This window comes from Neoarius graeffei, chromosome 24, assembly GCF_027579695.1.
Source record: "Neoarius graeffei isolate fNeoGra1 chromosome 24, fNeoGra1.pri, whole genome shotgun sequence".
Classification (NCBI taxonomy): Eukaryota; Metazoa; Chordata; class Actinopteri; order Siluriformes; family Ariidae; genus Neoarius; species Neoarius graeffei.
Genome location: NC_083592.1, coordinates 28,609,019 through 28,630,037, shown reverse-complemented (window position 1 = coordinate 28,630,037; position 21,019 = coordinate 28,609,019). Strand labels below are relative to the sequence as shown.

General features: G+C 42.7%; 1 protein-coding gene across 1 annotated transcript in view; it reads right to left on the bottom strand.

Moving 5' to 3' along the window:
• Positions 1–21,019, bottom strand: part of rasgrf2b (Ras protein-specific guanine nucleotide-releasing factor 2b) — a 214,761-nt gene that overhangs the window by 14,395 nt on the left and 179,347 nt on the right. The window contains exons 18-19 of the mRNA XM_060906979.1: positions 18,661–18,744; positions 15,652–15,758 (exon numbers count right to left, since the gene is read on the bottom strand). Of these exons, the coding sequence (XP_060762962.1) occupies positions 15,652–15,758; positions 18,661–18,744 (191 nt within the window). The remainder of the gene's footprint in view (positions 1–15,651; positions 15,759–18,660; positions 18,745–21,019) is intronic.

Here is a 21,019-nt window from a genome sequence, read left to right as displayed (position 1 = left end):
AACGTGTAAATGCAGACAGTGTACCAAATTTTGCCCCTTTGAAAAAAAAAAGTTTAATCACTTTCCATGCTCAAGTGGGACTGTCACAGTGGAGTCACATGCACCTCTTAAAGCATCTCCATCCCTCTAAATGAGTATGGGGATTATGAGAGATTACACTCCCTCTGCTTCATGGCTCTATGGCTAAAGTATTGACATCCATTAGTTGACCAGGATGGTTACATGAATGTGACTGGCAAAGCTTTCTACAAAAGAATTGACCAGGTTCTGACTAAAAGGTCACTCAAATTACAATCATAAATCAATTTGCACTTGGATGTTGACTGTATGCATTAAATTTGTAAATGCTTGATGACTGATATGACAAATGAATATAGCGAAAACCTCAAAGTGGGCAATATAGCACAATACTATTTTGAGTACTTGTAGGTTCTTTTTTTGTTGGGGGGGGGGGGGGGGGTAGGAGGAGGAGGAAGATACTGGCACTTCACATACCAAATCCACAGAATATAATGGACTGTCTGACAGTATTTTTTGTCTTCACACCCAAACTAATTTCACTGATTCACTTTATTTTGGTATCTATCCTAATAACAGCAGAATTGTCATTTGTGATGCTGTTTATTCAGGTATGTTCTCTAACAAGCTCTGGAGCCTTCCAGGAACAGATGTATTCATACATGTATAAGCCACTGTGCATTGAGAAACCACACAAAACTGGAGAGCAATCAGTTCGTCCTTCATTGGCTGTCCATCGCTAGTGATGACGACTGCTTCATTAGGATGCGTAGAAACGCAGATATACTATTCTCCTCTCCTAGCGAAGTGTCTTGCACAGTAAGGTAAGGCAAACAATGTCGTGCCCCCATTGTGTTGTCTCTCTGGACTTCCAGACCTGATGCCAAGTGGTGCACAAAAGTGCCACAGACCTGACAGGTATGGAAGTTGCCCCGCAGTGATGCCATCTGTTGGCCATTTGAGTGGCTCTTCCACATGCCATCTGGTGGTGTGCCATTAACCCTATTGGGTTCATCTGCCACACTGCACCGAAAAGCACCCTGCTGCCAGCGCCTTATTGGTGATGTACTATTTAACCCACAGCTGGAACCCAGGCAGGTGCTACCATTCCGGGTCAGAGCAGACCTGGGAGCAATGGTGATTAAGGGGTAACTCCACTTTCGCCAATACTCAAGTCCTCCCGGACCTGAAACTCACCACCAGTTGCAGTTTAAAGTCACACCCAGGACTATATAAGCAATCAGTTACACTAATGGCAATAAACCAAAAATTGGTAATATTTTAGTTTTTAAATATTTTTGAAGACTTGAACAATTTGTAAACACACTTGAACAATTTGCAGCACAGTGGTGCAGCAGTTAGAATTCCTGCCTCAAAGTTCGATCCTGAGCTCAGGTTACATCCCAAGCAGAGTTTCAAATGTTCGCCCTGCGTCTGAGTGGCTTTCTTATGGGTTCTGTGGTTTGTGAATGAGTAGATGAATGTGTCTGCGCATGGTGCCCTGTGGTAGACTGGCATCCCATCCAGAGTGGATTCCCACCTTATTTCCAGCGTTCCTGGGATATGCTCTGGATGCTGAGCAGGTTAAAACAGTTATTGAATATGAATGAATGAATAATTATATCTAACTTATTAGTCTATCCACATTCACTGGATATTAGCAATCACGCGCTCTGATTGGCTACTCTACTACTAGGTTATCAGCTCCTATACCATGAGTAGAGAAAAATAAAATGGCGGAGCATATTGCTGAACCAACCGAGGATGAAATAAAAACTCTACTCGAAAACAAAACCCCAAAAAATACAAAAAAGCAACAAAATATGGAATAAAAGTATTTGATGGTAAGAACGCATCTTTTTTTAGTTTTCAAGAATTATTATTAACACATTTTCTACAAATTGCTACTGTCATTTCACCGGTTTATTTACATTCTAAGCGGAAATGATTTTGTCGGATGATTTGCGTAATGTTTTTATTTATCCAGTGAATGTGGATAGAATGAAACAGTTATTCCACTCAATCTCATCGTACATGGATTATAGCCAACTCGGTGCTACGCGCCTCGTCGGCTATCAGCTCATGTACGACTCGATTTCATGGAATAACTGTTAATCATACAACAGTTCATTCTAGTCCACTTATTTGATTGGACAAGCAGCATTCCAAGAGTTCTTATGTTTAGTATAACCATAGTGGGATGTTTCATTGTTTGTATCACACCCATTTGTCTGTATTCACCACATAAAATTCCAATTCTAGCGATATTTGTTACACTGATCATCTACGGCGCTTGGCCTGTGGCCTTGTACTTATGGACAAATCACAGCCATGCCGATATACAGTATAACCACACACTTACTCGTGATATTGCTTAATTAAACTTTCTAGCATTGGCAGTTAAAATTAATATCCAACATACGGTATCAAAAATTAGAATACTGCAACTTTGTTATTATGTGGCAAAAATGACTGCATGATGGCAATTTCCTTATAATTAACATTTATTCCACTCAATTTCGTCGTACATGAGCTGACAGCTGATGAGGCACATTGCGCCGAAGTGGCTATGAGCCATGTACGACGAGACTGAGTGGAATAACTGTTTTATTCTATCCACATTCACTGGATTTTGAGAAACAGCATTTTTATTTTTAATTTTTGCAAATTCGATAAATACAAAATGTCAGACAAAATAATTTCCGCTTAGAATGTAAACAAACCAGCGAAATTATCGTAGCAATTTGTTAAAAATGCTATAATAATAATCCTTAAACAATTTTTTAAAAAGATACCGTATGTTCTTACCAGGCCGCACGGTGGTGTAGTGGTTAGCGCTGTCGCCTCACAGCAAGAAGGTCCGGGTTCGAGCCCCGTGGCCGGCGAGGGCCTTTCTGTGTGGAGTTTGCATGTCCGCGTGTCCGCGTGGGTTTCCTCCGGGTGCTCCGGTTTCCCCCACAGTCCAAAGACATGCAGGTTAGGTTAACTGGTGACTCTAAATTGACCGTAGGTGTGAATGGTTGTCTGTGTCTATTGGCCCTTTTTCAGCTCACTTCAGCCCGACACAGCTCGCGTTTCGACTACCAAAGAACAGCACGACTCGGCTCGCTTCAGCCCTGCTTAGCCCCTAAAACTCGCACGGTTTTGGAGTAGGGCTGAAGCGAGCCAAAGCGAGCCGAGTGAGGCTGGGGGCGTGAGCAGACACTCCCCTGTGCACTGATTGGTGAGGAGGAGTGTCCTCACATGCCCACACACGCCCCGCGAGCACGCTGGGATCTGTAAACACCGTAAACCCAGAAGAAGAAGAATTACGAATTATGAGAATTTCTGAAGCCTTATGCGCCTCGCCTCATCTATACGCTCTTGCCAGTATCTGTTGGCGTTGTCGGTGACAACAAGCCACAGCACCAAGACCAGCAACACTAACGACTCCATGTCCTCCATGTTTATTGTTTACTATCCGGGTCGTGAGACTACCACTTAAAAGGTCACTGATGTCACTGTTTGCGCTGCTTAACGACATCACGTGACGTCCACCCACTTTCGCTAACTCCACCCAATGTGTCCACCCACTTCCAGCCAGCACGGTTCAGCGCGGTTGTAGTCGAAATGCAACTCCAACAGCCCCACTCAGCTCGACTCAGCCCAACTCAGCACGGCACGGCTCAGCCCAACTCAGCCGCGTTGGTAGTGGAAAAGCGGCATATGTGTCAGCCCTGTGATGACCTGGCGACTTGTCCAGGGTGTACCCCGCCTTTCGCCCGTAGTCAGCTGGGATAGGCTCCAGCTTACCTGCGACCCTGTAGAACAGGATAAAGCGGCTACAGATAATGAGATGAGATGAGACGTTCTTACCATCAAATACTTTTATGCCATATTTTGTTGCTTTTTTGTATTTTGGGGGGTTTTGTTTTCAAGTTGAGTTTTTATTTCATCCTCAGTTGGTTCAGCAACACGCTCTGCCATTTTTTTTCTCTACTCACGGTATATGAGCTGATAGCCTAGTAGTAGAGTAGCCAATCAGAGCATGCGATTGCTCATATCCAGTGAATGTGGATAGAATAATACTGTATGTTTCATTTATATATCATTTATCTTAAATTCAGGGATTGAAAACACCCCAGCTGAAAGATCCAAATGTTTCATTTGCCTGGAAAATTTTGACAGAGAGCAGAATGAGAATTAGAGAATTCACTACAAAGTAAAGCCAAGCTGTGTAGCATCCCCCATCTCGAGTTAAGAGCATTAAAATCACAACATTATCCACTCATTTATAAAGTTCAAAAGCCCATAAATGGTTGTTTGGCACCTTAATCTCTACTGAACCAAAACCCAGCAGCAAAAACAAACCCAGTGTGAAAAAGCAACATTTCTGCAGGCTCCTATACAAAGATACAGTTCTCTCCCTCAGAGACCAGGCTGCGCTGAATGGACGGCTGCACAGAGAGACAGGCGCGATCAGCAGCAAATGGGCTCTGTTGGTAATTAATAGCACAGATCTCCTCATTTTTCATGCTGCTTTCTGGCACTGCAGGTCTACAATTATCCTTATTACAGTGCTGCACAGGCACGACTGGTACTACTCAGTGTGGCTGCTGCCGTTTCCTCACATTATGTTCCTTCTGGGCTTTTAGATTAATAGGTTAGTGGTTCGTATTAAATGCATCCTTTGTCACTTTCCAAGATAAATTCATGTGTGTCAGGGAAACAAACTAAATTGACCTCAGCTTTTGCTCAAGACACTTCGCAAGTCCATCTAGAGGAGACCTTTCAACACGCTCTTTAAAAACTCGCTCACTTTAAACATCTCTTTCCTCCCCCTCTCTTCACTCTGAACTGCACAGCTCACCTATTCCACTGGAAAGGTCAGTTTTAACGAGCGTTCTCCAGATCAGTTCACTACAGCCGCCTTGACATAATTCAACAAAAAAGGGTACAACAGATCAATGCAATTAGCCTCTGGTGTGTCTAAATGCTTGAAGGGCTTCACGAACAGCAAAAACACAAACTATATGAAAAAGCTTGACCAAAAACAGAGCGTCTGTTCACTCATTTGTGTGGCACTAATTATAAAAGAGGATCGTAAGGGTGATTTGGCTCAGTAAAAGCTGTGAACATTAGTGCTGTAATATCCCACAGATGGAGATATGTGAGGCAGGGTGGCAGGCAGAGCAAAGTTTATGAGGAAACGATGCCCAATAAGATTGCGGATCAATTGGATGGTGATGGCTGGCTCCAGGATAGAGAGAGAGAGAGAGAGAGAGAGTTAACCATATCCATAATAACAAACTTGTGCTAGCCAAAAGGGCTAATTCCCTATTCAGTCTATTAACCACTCTGAAGATTTAAAACAAGATAAACAACATTAGCTAACAGCCCATTCAGTTGTAATGTAGAGAATTTATACTCTCATTCAGGAAACACTTAATGTCAGAGCAAAGATTTAAACTTGGACCCAATTCTGTTTTCATTTAGCAAGAAAAAAGGATTGGGTGTGTGTGTGTGTGTGGTTTTTCCCCCCACTGCAACTTGTACTACATGTAAGCTACGGTACATGACCGTTTAAGGGTACAGATTGACAGTCCACATTCATCACTTAATAGCAAAGTGTCTGCGCACACGTGATGAGATAATAACCTCAGCAAGAAAGCAAAGGACATGCCCAATAAAGACAGACAAGCATAATCACTTGTTCACAAGAAAAACAGACTTCAAATAACTAGGTTTCTGTGGCTTCGTCAATAAGACGTTGACCTTTATTGCTTTTATTAGCTCATCCGGCCGATAGGCGATGAGCTTATGCCATCATATGTTGTCTGTCGTCTGGTGTCCGTCCGGCGTCGTCCACATTTCACAAAAATCGCTTCTTCTCTCTCTCAAGTCTTCACTGATTTTTATTCTTTTTGGCAGAAAGGTAGGTCTGCCTGTGATGCATATAGCTTCTACCCAAATTTGCATAATTGCAATTAATAATGACAATATGGAGTAATTAAAGGAACACCGTATTTCCATAATGAAATATGCTCTTATCTGAATTGAGACGAGCTGCTCCGTACCTGTCCGAGCTTTGCGCGACCTCCCAGTCAGTCAGACGCGCTGTCACTCCTGTTAGCAATGTAGCTAGGCTCAGTATGGCCAATGGTATTTTTTGGGGCTGTAGTTAGATGCGACCAAACTCTTCCGCGTTTTCCTGTTTACATAGGTTTATATGAGCAGTGATATGAAACAAGTTCAGTTACACAAATTGAAACGTAGCGATTTTCTATGCTATGGAAAGTCCGCACTATAATGACAGGCATACTAACACCTTCTGCGCGCTTCGGCAGCGCATTGATACGGAGCTCAGATATCAATGCGCTGCCGAAGCGCGCAGAAGGTGTTAGTACGCCTGTCATTATAGTGCGCACTTTCCATAGCATAGAAAATCGCTACGTTTCAATTTGTGTAACTGAACTTGTTTCATATCACTGCTCATATAAACCTATGTAAACAGGAAAAACGCGGAAGAGTTTGGTCGCATCTAACTACAGCCCCAAAAAATACCGTTGGCCATACTGAGCCTAGCTACATTGCTAACAGGAGTGACAGCGCGTCTGACTGCGTCTGACTGACTGGGAGGTCGCGCAAAGCTCGGACAGGTACGGAGCAGCTCGTCTCAATTCAGATAAGAGCATATTTCATTATGGAAGTACGGTGGACTGTTCCTTTAAGCCCTAACGTGCAGTTTCCACACAAATCGCTTCTTCCCCCTCAATTCTTCACCGATTTTGAGTCTTTCTGGCATGAAGGTAGGGATACCTAGGGTGCACATACTGTAACTTCTACCCAGATTTACTTAATTACAATTATTAATGAAATTATGGACTAATTAAGCCTTAATGAGCAGTTCAACAAAAATCGCTTCTTCTTTTGGATTCTTTCTAGCAAATAGGTCGGTATTCCTAGGGTGTATATCGCTTCTAAATATAGAGGATGTGCAGTCACGTGACCCGCACGTGTGTACTCCGCCATATTGGACGGCATCAGGATTGTTTACCTTGCGCGAGCGCAATGGATCCAGGGAGTAATCCCCAAGAAAATTCGGAAAATACCCCATCTAAATCGCGCGATTACTTGTCTAAGTTTGTTCAGCATCTTGAAGGTGACGTGAGGCAGCGTTACGTGGAAAAGTGTTTCAGGTTGGGGATTGCAGATCTGTACAACTTGCCGCAATCCTTGTTCAGGGAAATTCGGAGCTGCGGTGCCGGCGATTTGCCCGATCTGGCCTACCACGACATTTACAATTTTCTTGTTAATCGTGAATCGTGTTACACTGGCAAAGCCCTCAAAGCTTACAAGAGCCTGGAAGCTTATAAATATTTTGTTGAAGGTTCCGAAGAAGGAAGCCTACTTGATAACCTCACAGGTAAGTGGCATTAAGACGTTTATCATAAAGAGACTATGCAGGACGTTTTATCGTAGGAATGTTCGAAATCTAAACTCAGTCCATGAAACATAGGAAGTATGAGAAGAAAACAGTAAATCAGAAAGCTGGGCACGTTTTCGCGGAAGCTGCGCAAATGTGCGCAGCTTCCGCGAAAATGTGCGCAGCTTTCTGATTTACTGTTTTCTTCTCATACTTCCTATGTTTCATGGACTGTAACGGCATTTGCTTATCTAGTAATTTTAATACAGAATTTACTCTGATTAAATTATTCAGACACTCCAACGCCCCCCCTAAAAAAAAAATCGGATCTGCACGATTCAGCCGTGAAAAAGGCGCATCCGCCGTTTGCATCCCTGTTTAAACTCATAGGTTAACCGACTTTAACCGGCTAATGAGGCTCGGTGGTCGGTCAAGATTTTTTTTAGTTTTCGCCATCCCTACTATGGATTGGCCTTTCAAAGGCATATATGAGCCAAAAAGATAAAACATTGTCATAGACTAGGCCAGGGTAGTAGGGCTAGGCATAGCCATTTTAAACGTTAGAGATCAAGTGGATTGACGGCCACAAACACTGTACTGTCTAGTTTCTAAGTATGCAGTTATCATTCAATCCGAAAATCAACTTAACAGATGTACTAGGAGTATTGAATTAGAAGATTACACCTACCTGATATGAAGTGTTCACTACAAATTCGGCTGGTAGAACTGGGGTACCAGTTTTCTCTTCGCACAGCGGACACCCATTTTGCGCGTCTCTCCTCGTCTGCGGGGAATCTATAAAATGACAGGCCCTCCTTTTGGCCCTGTCTATTGGTACAACCAAATGCTGAACAAGATATAACCATTCTCGAAAGATCTACTCCCACACACTTGATAATTAGAACGGGTTCGTCTAAGTTCTATGCGCGGCCATGCCGTCCAAGATGGCAGATAAACAAATATCACGTGACGTCACGTGCACGCTCTCTATAGCTTGTGTATCGTGTCTATAGCTTGCAACATTCATTGCACAAGGTGGCCCACTTTAGATCATTCCTTCTGGACTAGACAGGGCTGGAGTGAGCTACGCTCTCATTGGTGTTGTCGTTGAATATGTACTTATCAGAGGTGAAGTGCACTGAATACTGATTTAAACCTAGACGTGTTGTGGTCATGTTTTTTCACACCTGCAGTCTTGAGAGATAAAACAAAGTCCACTTGCTGCTGTTTTAATTAAGACTCCGCACTGTTTGTACAAGGTAATTGGTTTTGTTTGTGATAATAGCACAGAAATTGTGCAGGGATGGCAACCTGCTTACTTGTAAAACAGAAGACACTGAGCCAAGGTTAAAGGCTGGATGATGTCTGTGTGTTCACTGCCAGAGCAATGACGAAGATGCAAAACTGCTTTTAAAAGAACAAAAGAGCTCCAGGGCTATTCTCACATGGAGGATAGACTACTATTTCTCAGCACATCAGCAACTGGAGGGAATAAACATATGCCGAAGGTCAGCGTTTAACATTCTAAATGATTTACAAACATCTCATTCTCATTATCTCTAGCCGCTTTACTTACAAACATGTGGTGTGGTGGTAAAATGACATGGCTGGCTGCCTGCAAAGCAACATTTTCTCTGTGGTAATGGGACACTGAAGACTGCTGGGATAGCAAACAACAACAACCACAAAGGAAAAATTGTGTTATTTTGCATATGTCTTTTGAATTTAAAACTGATGTCTCATCTGTTCAGAGTCCATGTTATGAGCCAAACGATGATGACATGAAGTGCCACTACAAACCAAAACTAATATGTTTTATAGAACTGATTACCAACCAAGCTGACTGGGACCATGGAGCCCTCAACAAGCGTAGATTTGATGTGAATCCTGCCCATTAATTCCATGTTTTGTTTGATACTTTTTGGGCTTTTTTCACCTTTATTGGATAGGACAGCATAGAGACAGGAAATGAGCAGGAGAGAGAGACGGGGAGGGATCGGGAAATGACCTCAGGCCGGAATTGAACCTGGGTACACGGATTTATGGCATGGCGCCTTATTCACCTGAGTCACGACGCCCCCATTAAGTTCATGCTTGATAAAGAGCTGGACTTTGATCATTTGGGGGATTCATTTGTGAGTTTCAATTAAAGGTATTTTCTGCTTTTATGTTTCAGAAACCTATAACAAGCCATGAGGAAGCCATGGCCTAATGGTTAGAGAAGCAGCTTTGGCTCAAAAGGTCGCTAGTTCGAGTCCCTAGACCAGCAGGAATGGTTGAAGTGCACTTGAGCAAGGCACCTCACCCCCAGGCTGCTCTGGGTATGTTGTACATTGCTCTGGATAGGAGCATCTGCTAAATGCCTGTAATGTGAGGAGAAAAGCTTAAGGGAAGACTGCCTTCATTGTGTCACCAAGGCTAATCAAATACTCATTTTGGATGTTGCGCATGTATTCTATTTTGCAGGGTTCTGTGCTTAGGTTGCTGCCCAGGGGGACCAGAACTTGCTAATCCAACCCTGAACTAATCACTAAGCATTAAAAGGTAACTGCTGTCACCATTCAGTCATGGTAGTTGCTTATATGGACCTTTATAAGCAAGGACTTTAATGCAACTGGACATTTCCAAATTTTAGTTGAATATAGTATGCTTTACTATAACAAAAATATCATCGACTGCCACAGTTGGTATAATGTGACATCATTCTACATTTTCATTGTGTCTTGAATTAAATAGTTATTGACACTACAGTACTTAAGGATTCTATCAAAGATGCTGTCTAATTTATGCTTTTTTCCTATTTGTCTTAAAGGGATAGTTCAGGATTTTTGATATGAATCTGTATGGCATCCCCATCAGTAGTGTCATGCAAACACACTGACTTACCCCTGACAGCATCCTGTGAGTCCAGTTCTTGTCCAGTTTTGGTCCAGACGAAAGTAGTCCGGCAAGTTTGTTGGGGTCACGAAAGTAAAACATTTTTCGTCTCAAAACAGTATGTGTTCAAAAGAGTGATATATTTGCATCACAAAACCGTTGCCAAATAAAAAGTCAGACCTCGAAATCGCTTGGCACTGTTTTCTCTCCCTTCTTATCACTGCGCGCTGCCGCCAGGTGACAGCCACGGCTGTTTCATTCATTGTTTACTGCTAGCAAAGTTAGTGACAACATGTCTGACTACGACAGCGATGTTGAAAACATTGACTTCATCTCACAGCCAAAGGGATATCTTTATGAACCCGAATATACAGATGACGAAATTCACCAGATGGAGTTAGAACGGGCAGAGAGAGAAAGGGTGGACAGAGAAGTGGAAGAAGGTGAAGCTGGAGCCGCAGCTGGAGCCGCAGCTGGAGCTGCGAGACACTGGGTGACCGACAAATGGTGGTGTACTTGTTCCAAATGTGAAGTAATGCAGACAGAGGTGGAGTGCTACTGCTGCCACGAATGGGATCTCATCATGCCACAGATGCAAGACCTTTCAATTGACGAGGAGGCCAGCGTGCCAGCTGCTGTCTGCATCACAAACCACACTGACTTCCCTGCACTCCTGAATGTTGGTGTCTTGCAGACGTTTTTCCACATTCCTAAAATTAACTGGAAGAAGCGTCCCAGGCCAGCTGGACCCGATGGTCAGTTGTCTTCAGAGTAAGTGTTGACTCCTTTTTTACATGTTGTAGCCTACAGGTGTTTTGTTAGTTGAATGTTTATAACCTTATAAACTGTACACGTGATCAAGCAATGACTTATTCTGGCATACTGTATGCTTTAGTTAGTATAGTCCAGGTCATTAATATATAAAAGAAAAAGAAGAGGACCTAAAACACTCCCCTGAGGGACCCCACATTGCACAGTAATAACAGTCTACATAAATGTATGTTTTGTAAGCTTCCCCATTTTCCTTTTGCACAGCCTCCGTGCATCACCCAGTCACTGTGCACTGATACCATGGGTAGAACTGGGAGGATTGATATTGTCCTGTCCAATGTTTTCATTTCAATGTTACCATTGTCTTGGCGTAAATTTGGAATGTACAAATGTGTCTGGAGTTAGGATATGTTTGCTCTATGTCAGTATCTCGTAATGTCACGGGCAGATAACAACATGTCTTTCATTCATGTCTCAAAACACAACGTTGCTAGCAGCTAGCTCTAGCTGATTCTTGAAAGCCTGTCCGCTTGAAAGCAGGGCGGTACAACTTTGTTCTTACCTGGGGTGCAGGGACAGCAGCTTTCTTCAAAACCCGTTTCTTCCTCAGTCCTGGGCATGAAGAAACATAGTCGTCGTCGCTGAAGTGCGCACTGCAAACACGAAGCTTTTTTTACCTTTGCCTGTTTGGAGTCCACATGGAAGCCCAGAGCAACAAGCCAAAGTTTCCTCAGTGACACGTCCGTCATGGGAAAACGGTGAAATGTGTGCGGAGATTCAGCCACATCTTTGTTGCTACAGCCTGGATAGTCGCAAGTGCGCACCATTTTCACAAATATATTATTGTATAGGTTATAGAAGGTGATAAATTTGTCACTGTTCTTGCTCTCAAATTAGCTTGTTAGCGCCGCTGATCTAAACTCCTAATCACTGCCAAACAATGGGAAAGGTGTTGATTCCTGCGCAGATGTCAACATGACAGCGCGCAGTGATACCGAGGGAGACAAAATATAGCGCCAAATAATTGCGAGGTCTGACTTTTTATTTGGCAACGGTTTTGTGATGCAAATATATCACTCTTTTGAACACATACTGTTTTGAGAAGAAAAACTTTTTACTTTCGTGACCCCATCAAACTTGCCGGACTACTTTCGTCTGGACCAAAACTAGACAAGAACTGGACTCACAGGATGCTGTCGGGGGTAAGTCAGTGTGTTTGCATGACACTGTCGACGGGGATGCCATACAGATTCATGTCAAAAATCCCGAACTATTGCTTTAACCCATGCCAACTGCTTCTAATGATACTAAAATCATTAAAGAGTACAAATAACTTTATAAATGAATTTATCTTCTCTTGCTTTTTAAAGTAAACTTTTCGTAGTCAAGACAAATTGTCAAACAGCTGCTTCCACTGTGTCCCAACAGTTTCAATACAGTGTCTTGCAAAAGTATTCATCCCCCTTGGTGTTTGTCCTGTTTTGTCGCATTACAAGCTGGAATTAAAATGGAGTTTTTGGAGGGTTAGCACCATTTGATTTACACAAAAAGCCTACCACTTCAAAGGTGCAAATTATTGTTTAATTGTGACACAAACAATAATTAAGATGAAAAAACAAATCTGGAATGTCCATCGGTATTCACCCCCCAAGTCAATACTTTGCAGAGCCACTTTCTGCTGCAATTACAGCTGCAAGTCTCTTGGGGTATGTCTCTATTAGCTTAGCACATCTAGCCACTGGGATTTTTGCCCATTCCTCAAGGCAAAACTGCTCCAACTCCTTCCAATTAGATGGGTTGCATTGGTGTACAACAATCTTCAAGTTATGCCACAGATTCTCAACTGGATTGAGGTCTGGGCTTTGACTAGGCCATTCCAAGACATTTAAATATTTCCCTTTAAACCACTCCGGTGTAGCTTTACTGTAGCAGTATGCTTACGGTCATTGCCCTGCGGGAACGTGAACCTTCGTCCCAGTCTCAAAACTTTGGCTAACTCAAACAGGTTTTCCTCTAGAATTGCTGGGTTTTGTGTGATGTCACATCTGTCTCATTAGTTATTCAAACTTTAGCTGGTGGTCTACCAAAGCTCAGTTGACAAAGCATTTGTACGGAGAAGGTGCATTGCTCACATGAAAAATGCCCTATGCTTATGTTGTTTTAGGTTGTTCGAATCGATCAAACCGTGAAACTGATAAAAGTTTCTTCAGGGTTCCCCGTGAACTAATAAAAAAGGGTGAATGAACACAGGATTTCACAAAAAGACGTTGAGAAAGGTGGCTTTTGAACCTCTCACTGAAATCAAAGGGAGCCAAGTTGAAGCACACTCAAGTTTGCAGTGATCACTTCGTGATGCAAATTGCCGCATTACGAATCCTCATTTCAGCCAGCATAATATCAACATAGTTAATGCAGGGCCAAGTTTTCTTTGTTAAATGTATACTTACATGGTACTTGGTTAATTAATTGCAACTGATTGAACCAAATGATAAGACATAACTTGGTTTAAAATTTGGTCTCCCAGTGAAGCTGGTTTGGCATTGACTAGGAGACCAAATCTGGCCACTGGGAGACCATTTGGTCTCCCAGTAACTATGTTAAAAATGCTCTGCACGAAGCGCTACAGTCCCTCGCTGTTTCTTTGTTTACTCCTCACAAAGTCCATATGCATGAAGGTCACGGCAAAATTCTTACGTAGCCATACACTTACAATGCGCCGTGATCACTTCTCCATTTTGTTCAACTAAGATCCAGGTCTTTAAAGGGGTTTCTGATGATCTTTGTGAATGATTTACCTGAGAGATAAGAGCCAACACAAGTGAGAATCAAGCGAACTGTTGTTTGTTTACATTTCAACTTGCAGCGCTTCGTTGTAAAGATGCGAACGAAAAGCTTAAAAACATACTTATATGGGCAAAAACAATACAGGATTCATTCGGCAGCGACTTGATACCGAGGTCCTTTACCCAGCTACATACAAAAAAAGTTGTAAGCCTCCATACTCTTCCATGCTTTCATCTGTTTTGCGGTGTAGAAGGATGTCTGCAACACCAGATAGTTCGAGATGTCGGGGAACTCGACTGAAGGGTAGTTTTTGAGATCATATGACAAATCCTTCTTTCCCAGACTGTAGGGGTCGATTCCATTGTGCATAGTGATCTTCTGAATCTATCCAAAGCGAGCAGTGGCTTCGAGATTACAAGCATACTCTGATAAGTTATTGCTAGTTGTTTGCACTAGGCAGCCGTTTAGACCACCAGCTATTTCACTTCTAGTAAAACCGCTAAGAAAAGTCACGTGACTGAAACCCAGCAATTGCCCTGTATTTCGTGCCATCCATCTTTCCTTCAGTCCTGACGAGCTTTCCTGTCCCTGCAGATGAAAAATATCCCCACAGCATGATGCTGCCACCACCATGCTTCACTGTAGGAATGGTGTTCTCATGGTGTTGGGTTTGCACCACACATGGCATTTCCCATGATGGCCAAAAAGATCAATTTTAGTCTCATTTGACCAGAGAATCTTCTTCCATGTGTTTGGGGAGTCTCCCACATGCTGTTGGGCAAACTCCAAATGTGTTTTCTTAACCCCTTCGGACATAATGTGTACAATTGTACACATAAAGTTCCATAGCCTGAAGTTCCATAGCATTTTTCCTTGTGTGCAAAGGGGTTAAGCAATGACTTTTTTTTCTGGCCACTCTTCCATAAAGCCCCGCTCTGTGGAGTGTACGGCTTAAAGTGGTCCTATGAACAGATACTCCCATCTCCGCTGCAGATCTCTGCAGCTCCTTCAGTGTTATCTTTGGTGTCTTTGTTGCATCTCTGATTAATGCCCGCCTTGCCCAGTCTGTGAGTTTTGGTGGGTGGCCTTCTCTTGTCAGGTTTGTAGTGGTGACATATTCTTTCCATTTTGCTATGGATTTAATGGTGCTCCCTGGGATATTCAAAGTTTGGGATATTTTTTATAACCCAACCCTGATCTATATTTCTCCACAACTTTGTCTCTGACCTGTTTGGAGGCTCCTTGGTTTTTATGTTGCTTGCTTAGTCGTGTTGCAGAGTCAGGGTCCTTCCAGAACAGGTTGATTTATCCAGACATCATGTGACCGATCATGTGATAGATCATGTGACACTTTGATTGTACACAAGTGGATCTTAATCAACTAATTATGTGACTTATGAAGTGAATTGGTTGGACCAGCTCTTATTTAGGGGTTTCATATGAAAGGGGTTGAATACCTATGCACACTCCAGATTTCTGTTTTTTTCATCTTAATTATTGTTTCTGTCACAATAAAACAACAATTTTCCCCTTTAAAGTGATAGGCATACTGTGTAAATCAAATGATGCTAACCCTCTAAAAATCCATTTTCATTCCAACTTGAAATGCAACAAAACAGGACAAACACCAAGGGGGATGGATACTTTTGCAAGACACTGTATATTATGATTTAAAAGGTAACCTGTAACCTGGATATCATATTGTAATTCTAACATACAAAGCTCAGGTCATTACAGTGCTGTCTTACAAAGGCGGAGAGGTAGAGAGTGATGTCTACTGATCACACTGAGCAAACCTGGGAGTGTTTGGAGACCCAGTGGCGCAGGACATTCAGAACCCGGTTAGTGGCTGCTCTCCGGATGATGAACTCTTTGTCACACATTCTCTCTGTGTTGTTGAAGACTGGAAATAGAAGGTATCTAGTTACAGTACTTTGTGTACTTCTAAAATTAACAAGTTCCAAAATTTTGCAAATGTGGAGTATCACATGCTGCACTGCAGTATTAAGCTGGATTTACAACTGTACAATTTTCAACTTGGTTTTTCATTTTATGATCTCAGATCATAAAATGAAAACTCATTTGGTTGCAAGTTATAACAACTCATGTGACGTGTTTCTTGGAAGGATGAATTACAGCTTCCAGATATGTACACTCACCGGCCACTTTATTAGGAACACCCATCCACCTGCTGTTTTATGCAGTTATCTAATCAGCCAATCCTTTGACAGCAGCACAATGCACAAAATCATGCAGATACAAATCAAGCACTTCAGTTAAAGGACATGGGACATGGATTTTTTTCTGGGTATAATTATGTATAAAGGACATAAGAAATGCCATCTAAATCACTGCAGGGCGTCAAAAATGTGAAAATCATCACATTATTCAACTTTTTTATACATCAGCGTAAAACAATGATTCATTAATTAGCTAAGTGGTCACGTGACCCGTGACGTCACAAAAACTTTTCAAGGAGCCAGCGCTTGGGAATCTAATGTAAACAGGTTACCGAAATGGACACCATCGACAGTGACATTCCTGATGTTTCACAGAGATGTGAAGTTAGACCCTATCAATTCGAACCGATAGCTGGGAATTCACATGAACATGGATCTTGTCTTTACTCTGACGGGTCAGATGATTCTGAGAGTGAGAGTTCATTCAGTCCCCATGAAACTGAAAGCGGTCGGCTCGATAACACTTCCTGGTAAGTTAAAAACAATTCTGCTCAAAGGCTAATGATCTGTTGAAAGAAGTATTATTTTTGTATCATACATTGAAAGTTCATCATAGATCTAGCTAAAGTCCGTTGCAAGCTAGTTTTTTTTTGCTGATATTTTTCGAGATTGATTGAGATACAATGCTTCCAGAGTCCGAGATGAAAACATTCAAAATGGCGAAACGAGTCAGAATTATGATAATCAATAATTGATACACCCAAAATTATAATACTAATCCTTACCGCATGAGGCCCATGGTAAAACCACACTTCCAGGAGGGGCTGCCGTCTGCCTCCCAAGCCGGCCGAGAGCGCTCCTCGTCGGGCACGGCCAGGCGGGCGAATGCCCTGGTCCGTCCGCCCTGTCTAAAAAATAATGGTACAACTCCGAGTGAAGGTATCAATGCGCTGCCGAAGCGCGCAGAAGGTGTTAGTACGCCTGTCATTATAGTGCGGACTTTCCATAGCATAGAAAATCGCCACGTTTCAATTTGTGTAACTGAACTTTGTTTCATGTCACTGGTCATATAAACCTATGTAAACAGGAAAAACGTGGAAGAGTTTGGTCGCATCTAACTACAGCACCCAAAAAATACCATTGGCCATGCTGAGCCTAGCTACATTGCTAACAGGAGTAACAGCGCGTCTGACTGACTGGGAGGTCGCAATACACCATGATGTTCAATGTACGTTAAACACTCTAAAAACGAAACAATTTTCTTGTCATCCAAGACACAAAAACTATTTTGTCGCATTCGTCATCATCACGATTCACACTTCTCCATATTCATCTACCCGCTTGTGCTGTACCCGAAAGTTTTTGTGACGTATGATCACGTGACAGTGGCTCTTCCGGTTGTAAAATATGCATATCGGAGCTCGAGCAGAAACACCATATAATGGGGGCATCGTGGCTCAGGTGGATAAGGCGCCATACCATAAATCCGGGCGACCTGGGTTTGATTCCGGCCCAAGGTCATTTCCCGATCCCTCCCCGTCTCTCTCTCTCCCGCTCATTTCCTGTCTCTACACTGTCCTATCCAATAATAAAGGTGGAAAAAAGCCCCAAAAGAAATGCCATATAATCATCACGAATATAACGATTTTGCTGAATTTAATAGATAATTTTGTATTTGTTGATGCAATTATTTCATATTTTTAATGGAAAGAAACTGATATAGCGTGCATTTATGTTTCATGTCCCATGTCCTTTAATGTTCACTTCAAACACCAGAATGGGAAAAATTGTGATCTCAAAGTGTGACTTTCACTGTAGAATAGGTGTTGGTGCCAGATGGATTAGTTTGAGTATTTCAGAAACTGCTGATCTCCTGGGGTTTTCACACACAACAGTCTCTAGAGTTTACATAGAATGGTGCGAAAAACAAAACAAAACAAAAACCATTGAGTGAGTGACAGTTCTGTGGGTGGAAATGTCTTGTTAATAAGAGAGGTCAGAGGAAAATGGCCAGATTGGTTCAAGCTGCCAGGAAGAACATAGTAACTCTCTACAACTGTAATGAGCAGAAAAGCATCTCAGCATGCAACAGCAGAAGACCATATCAGGTTCCACTCCTGCCAACCAAGGACAGGAATCTTAGAATCAAGGACAAGTTCCTATTAAAGTGGCCGGTGAGTGTATCTAGCCAATTATGAAACAAACTCTCTATTCAAATGTTTCCAGGTTTATTTCCCAATATAGCATATCAAAACTATTTCAAGCATCCCAGTTGAAGAGCAACAAACCCATGCTGCTTCGCTGTGCAAGAGCCCGGATTGTAGTAGTTGACCGACATCAGCAGAACATAGTAATTTTCTTTAATCACAAGTCTTAATTATGTAATATGACCTTATGTAATAATGTCTGGTATCGAATTCAGCCAAGAGTTCACTGGGATTATTGTGGATTATAATCTCAAAAGGCAGCTGTAATCACACAGTGTAAACAGCTTCTGTGACTAAATGGACAGAAACACTTTTTTTTCTGTTCATTACAAATGCTCTTTGGGTCTCTTCCATGTTTTGAAAATACCTTATTTTAACAAGAAGTCTTGTTGTATTGTTGCTTGTGATGTCTATGTACCTGGAGGGCTGCTGTGGCCAGCAGCAGCTGTTGCAATAGCGAAGGCTGAAGCTGGAGACACTGAACAACGTGAGTTCTCTGCTGCTGGGACTGTTGGGAGAAGATATACATAAAAGTACAGAAAAAGAAACACCAATGGCATAAGGAAGACAGGCTACATGTTAAAGGAATGTGTCAGTGGGGTAATATAGAAAATAAACCAACACGTGGTCTCCTTGACTACAGCAGAATCTGTCAGACTGTTAGTGTTGCCAGCTGTAGACATAAATGAATACAGAATCAAAGGCACCATGGGAAATTTTCTTCTCTAGGTTAACCAGGTATCCCCTGTGGATGAGAGACCATATGGAAATGGCTTTCAATAGAAATTTCTCTGCAAAGTGCATGTGAAGAAATACAGCAGAGGCCAAGTGGGGAAATAAAGTGCATTAATGTGAAATATTGGGTATTATCAGGACAGCATAAGTGGAGTAATAAACTAAATAAAGGTATTGTACAGCACTATAAAAACAAACAATATGGACAGAATGATGCCTTGTGCTGAGCCATACCAACCATAAACATGTGTCAGGGGAAATAAGACAAATGTTACTGAAGCTTGTTCCAACTGCCCTATACATACCCACCCTTCAATGTCATCCAAACACATGAATTAACTGACTTGGCCTGAGGATAAATTGGGTGGAACAACACCCTAACACATAGGGCCATTTATTAACAGAACTGGACTTCTTTGAGCAATTCAAGGTCTTCTGCATTTAGCCTGACAATGTTTTGTGTAGTGGTATCCCAGAAGCTGAAGTAAGCAACAGGAACTTTGAACAGCACATGCAGAGTAACTGACTGCACACACCTGGACTCAGTCACCACTGCACTTATTTAAGCACTCTCACAACACCTAGTCTTTGTGGAGCAAATACTCAGTGTATCTTGCCTCACTTTACCAAGCTGTACTAGTTTCGATGTTGATTTAATTTATTTAGCTTTTCCATAGTGAGATATGCATTATGACAGGGAAACCACTACAGCTCACGCCAATTACAGTGGCCCCATTATGGACCCTTTTCACGTGACGTCACGACAAACGTGGCCGCCATTTTGGACGTGTACTACCAGTAGTTTACCACAGCCAGCATTGAGGAACGGCAGCAAAGAAAGTGTTTATTTTCACCAAGACTTCCATCATGCCACTATATTGTTGTGCACCTGGATGTAGTAACCATCAACAAACAAGGCAAGGGTTATCATTTTATCGGATCCCGGTAGATGCTGACCGACGGAGAAGATGGATAGCGGCATACCAGCGCTTGTGTAGTGACCACTTTGTTGGAGGTAAGACGAATAAAATTAGCCAGAAAAGGCATTACATTGCTGTTAACATTCCATTCTAGTTTACTGTAATTATGATCTGGCAGCTATTTACACCGGATCCAGTGTAAATAGTTGCCGGAGCCAACGTCCGAGGTTCCGGAGCGCGCTCGCGGCTCCGGCCGGAGCCGGCGTGCTCTCTCGCGGCCCGGCCGGAGCCGGCGCTCTCGCTCGCGGCTCCGGCCTGAGCCGGCGCGCGCGCTCCGGAACCTCGGACGTTGGCTCCGGCAGCTATTTACACTGGATCCGGTGTAAATAGCTGCCAGATCATAATTACAGTAAACTAGTAAATACAGTTTTCTGCATCTCGCTCCTTTTTCTTTTATGTTTGTCGCCTTCCTCGCATTCAAACCGATTTGAGCCGAAGTCCACTACATGTCCAAAATGGCGGTCGCGTTTACGAAGGTCACGTGACTGAAAAGGGTCCATACCTAATCTGCATGTCTTTGAACTGTGGGGCAAACCAGAGCACCTGGAGGAAACCCATGCAGACACAGGGAAAACATGCAAACTCCACACAGAAAGGCCCCCCCATCAGCTGTGAGGTTTGAACCCGGAACCTTCTTGCTGTGAGGCAACACTGCCAACCACTACACCACGATATTCTGTTTTTGGATTTTGCCTCTTGACTCTGCCTTTGGTATCCTGTTTGTGCCTTGTCTGATCCTGGCCTAATTACTGACCTTGATTTTGTCTCATGTTTTGGATTTGTCTGCCTGAGTACCTGAATAGACCATCTTTCAGTTTTTATGTTGATCTGTCATCTGTATTCCTGACTGATCACTTCACCGTTATTTTGGATGCAGCAGAAGAGAGCAGGTATGCTGCCTTGTCCACAGAGGGTTGTCTCCTAGGTGAACAGCAGCAGATCTTTTCACCCACATTACCTAACTCACCAATGCTGTGTCACAGGCACTCCTAGCCCACCCTGTGTTGTTTATGAACTCCAACACACTTATCCAATACTGACAAGTTCTCAGGAGAAGTATCT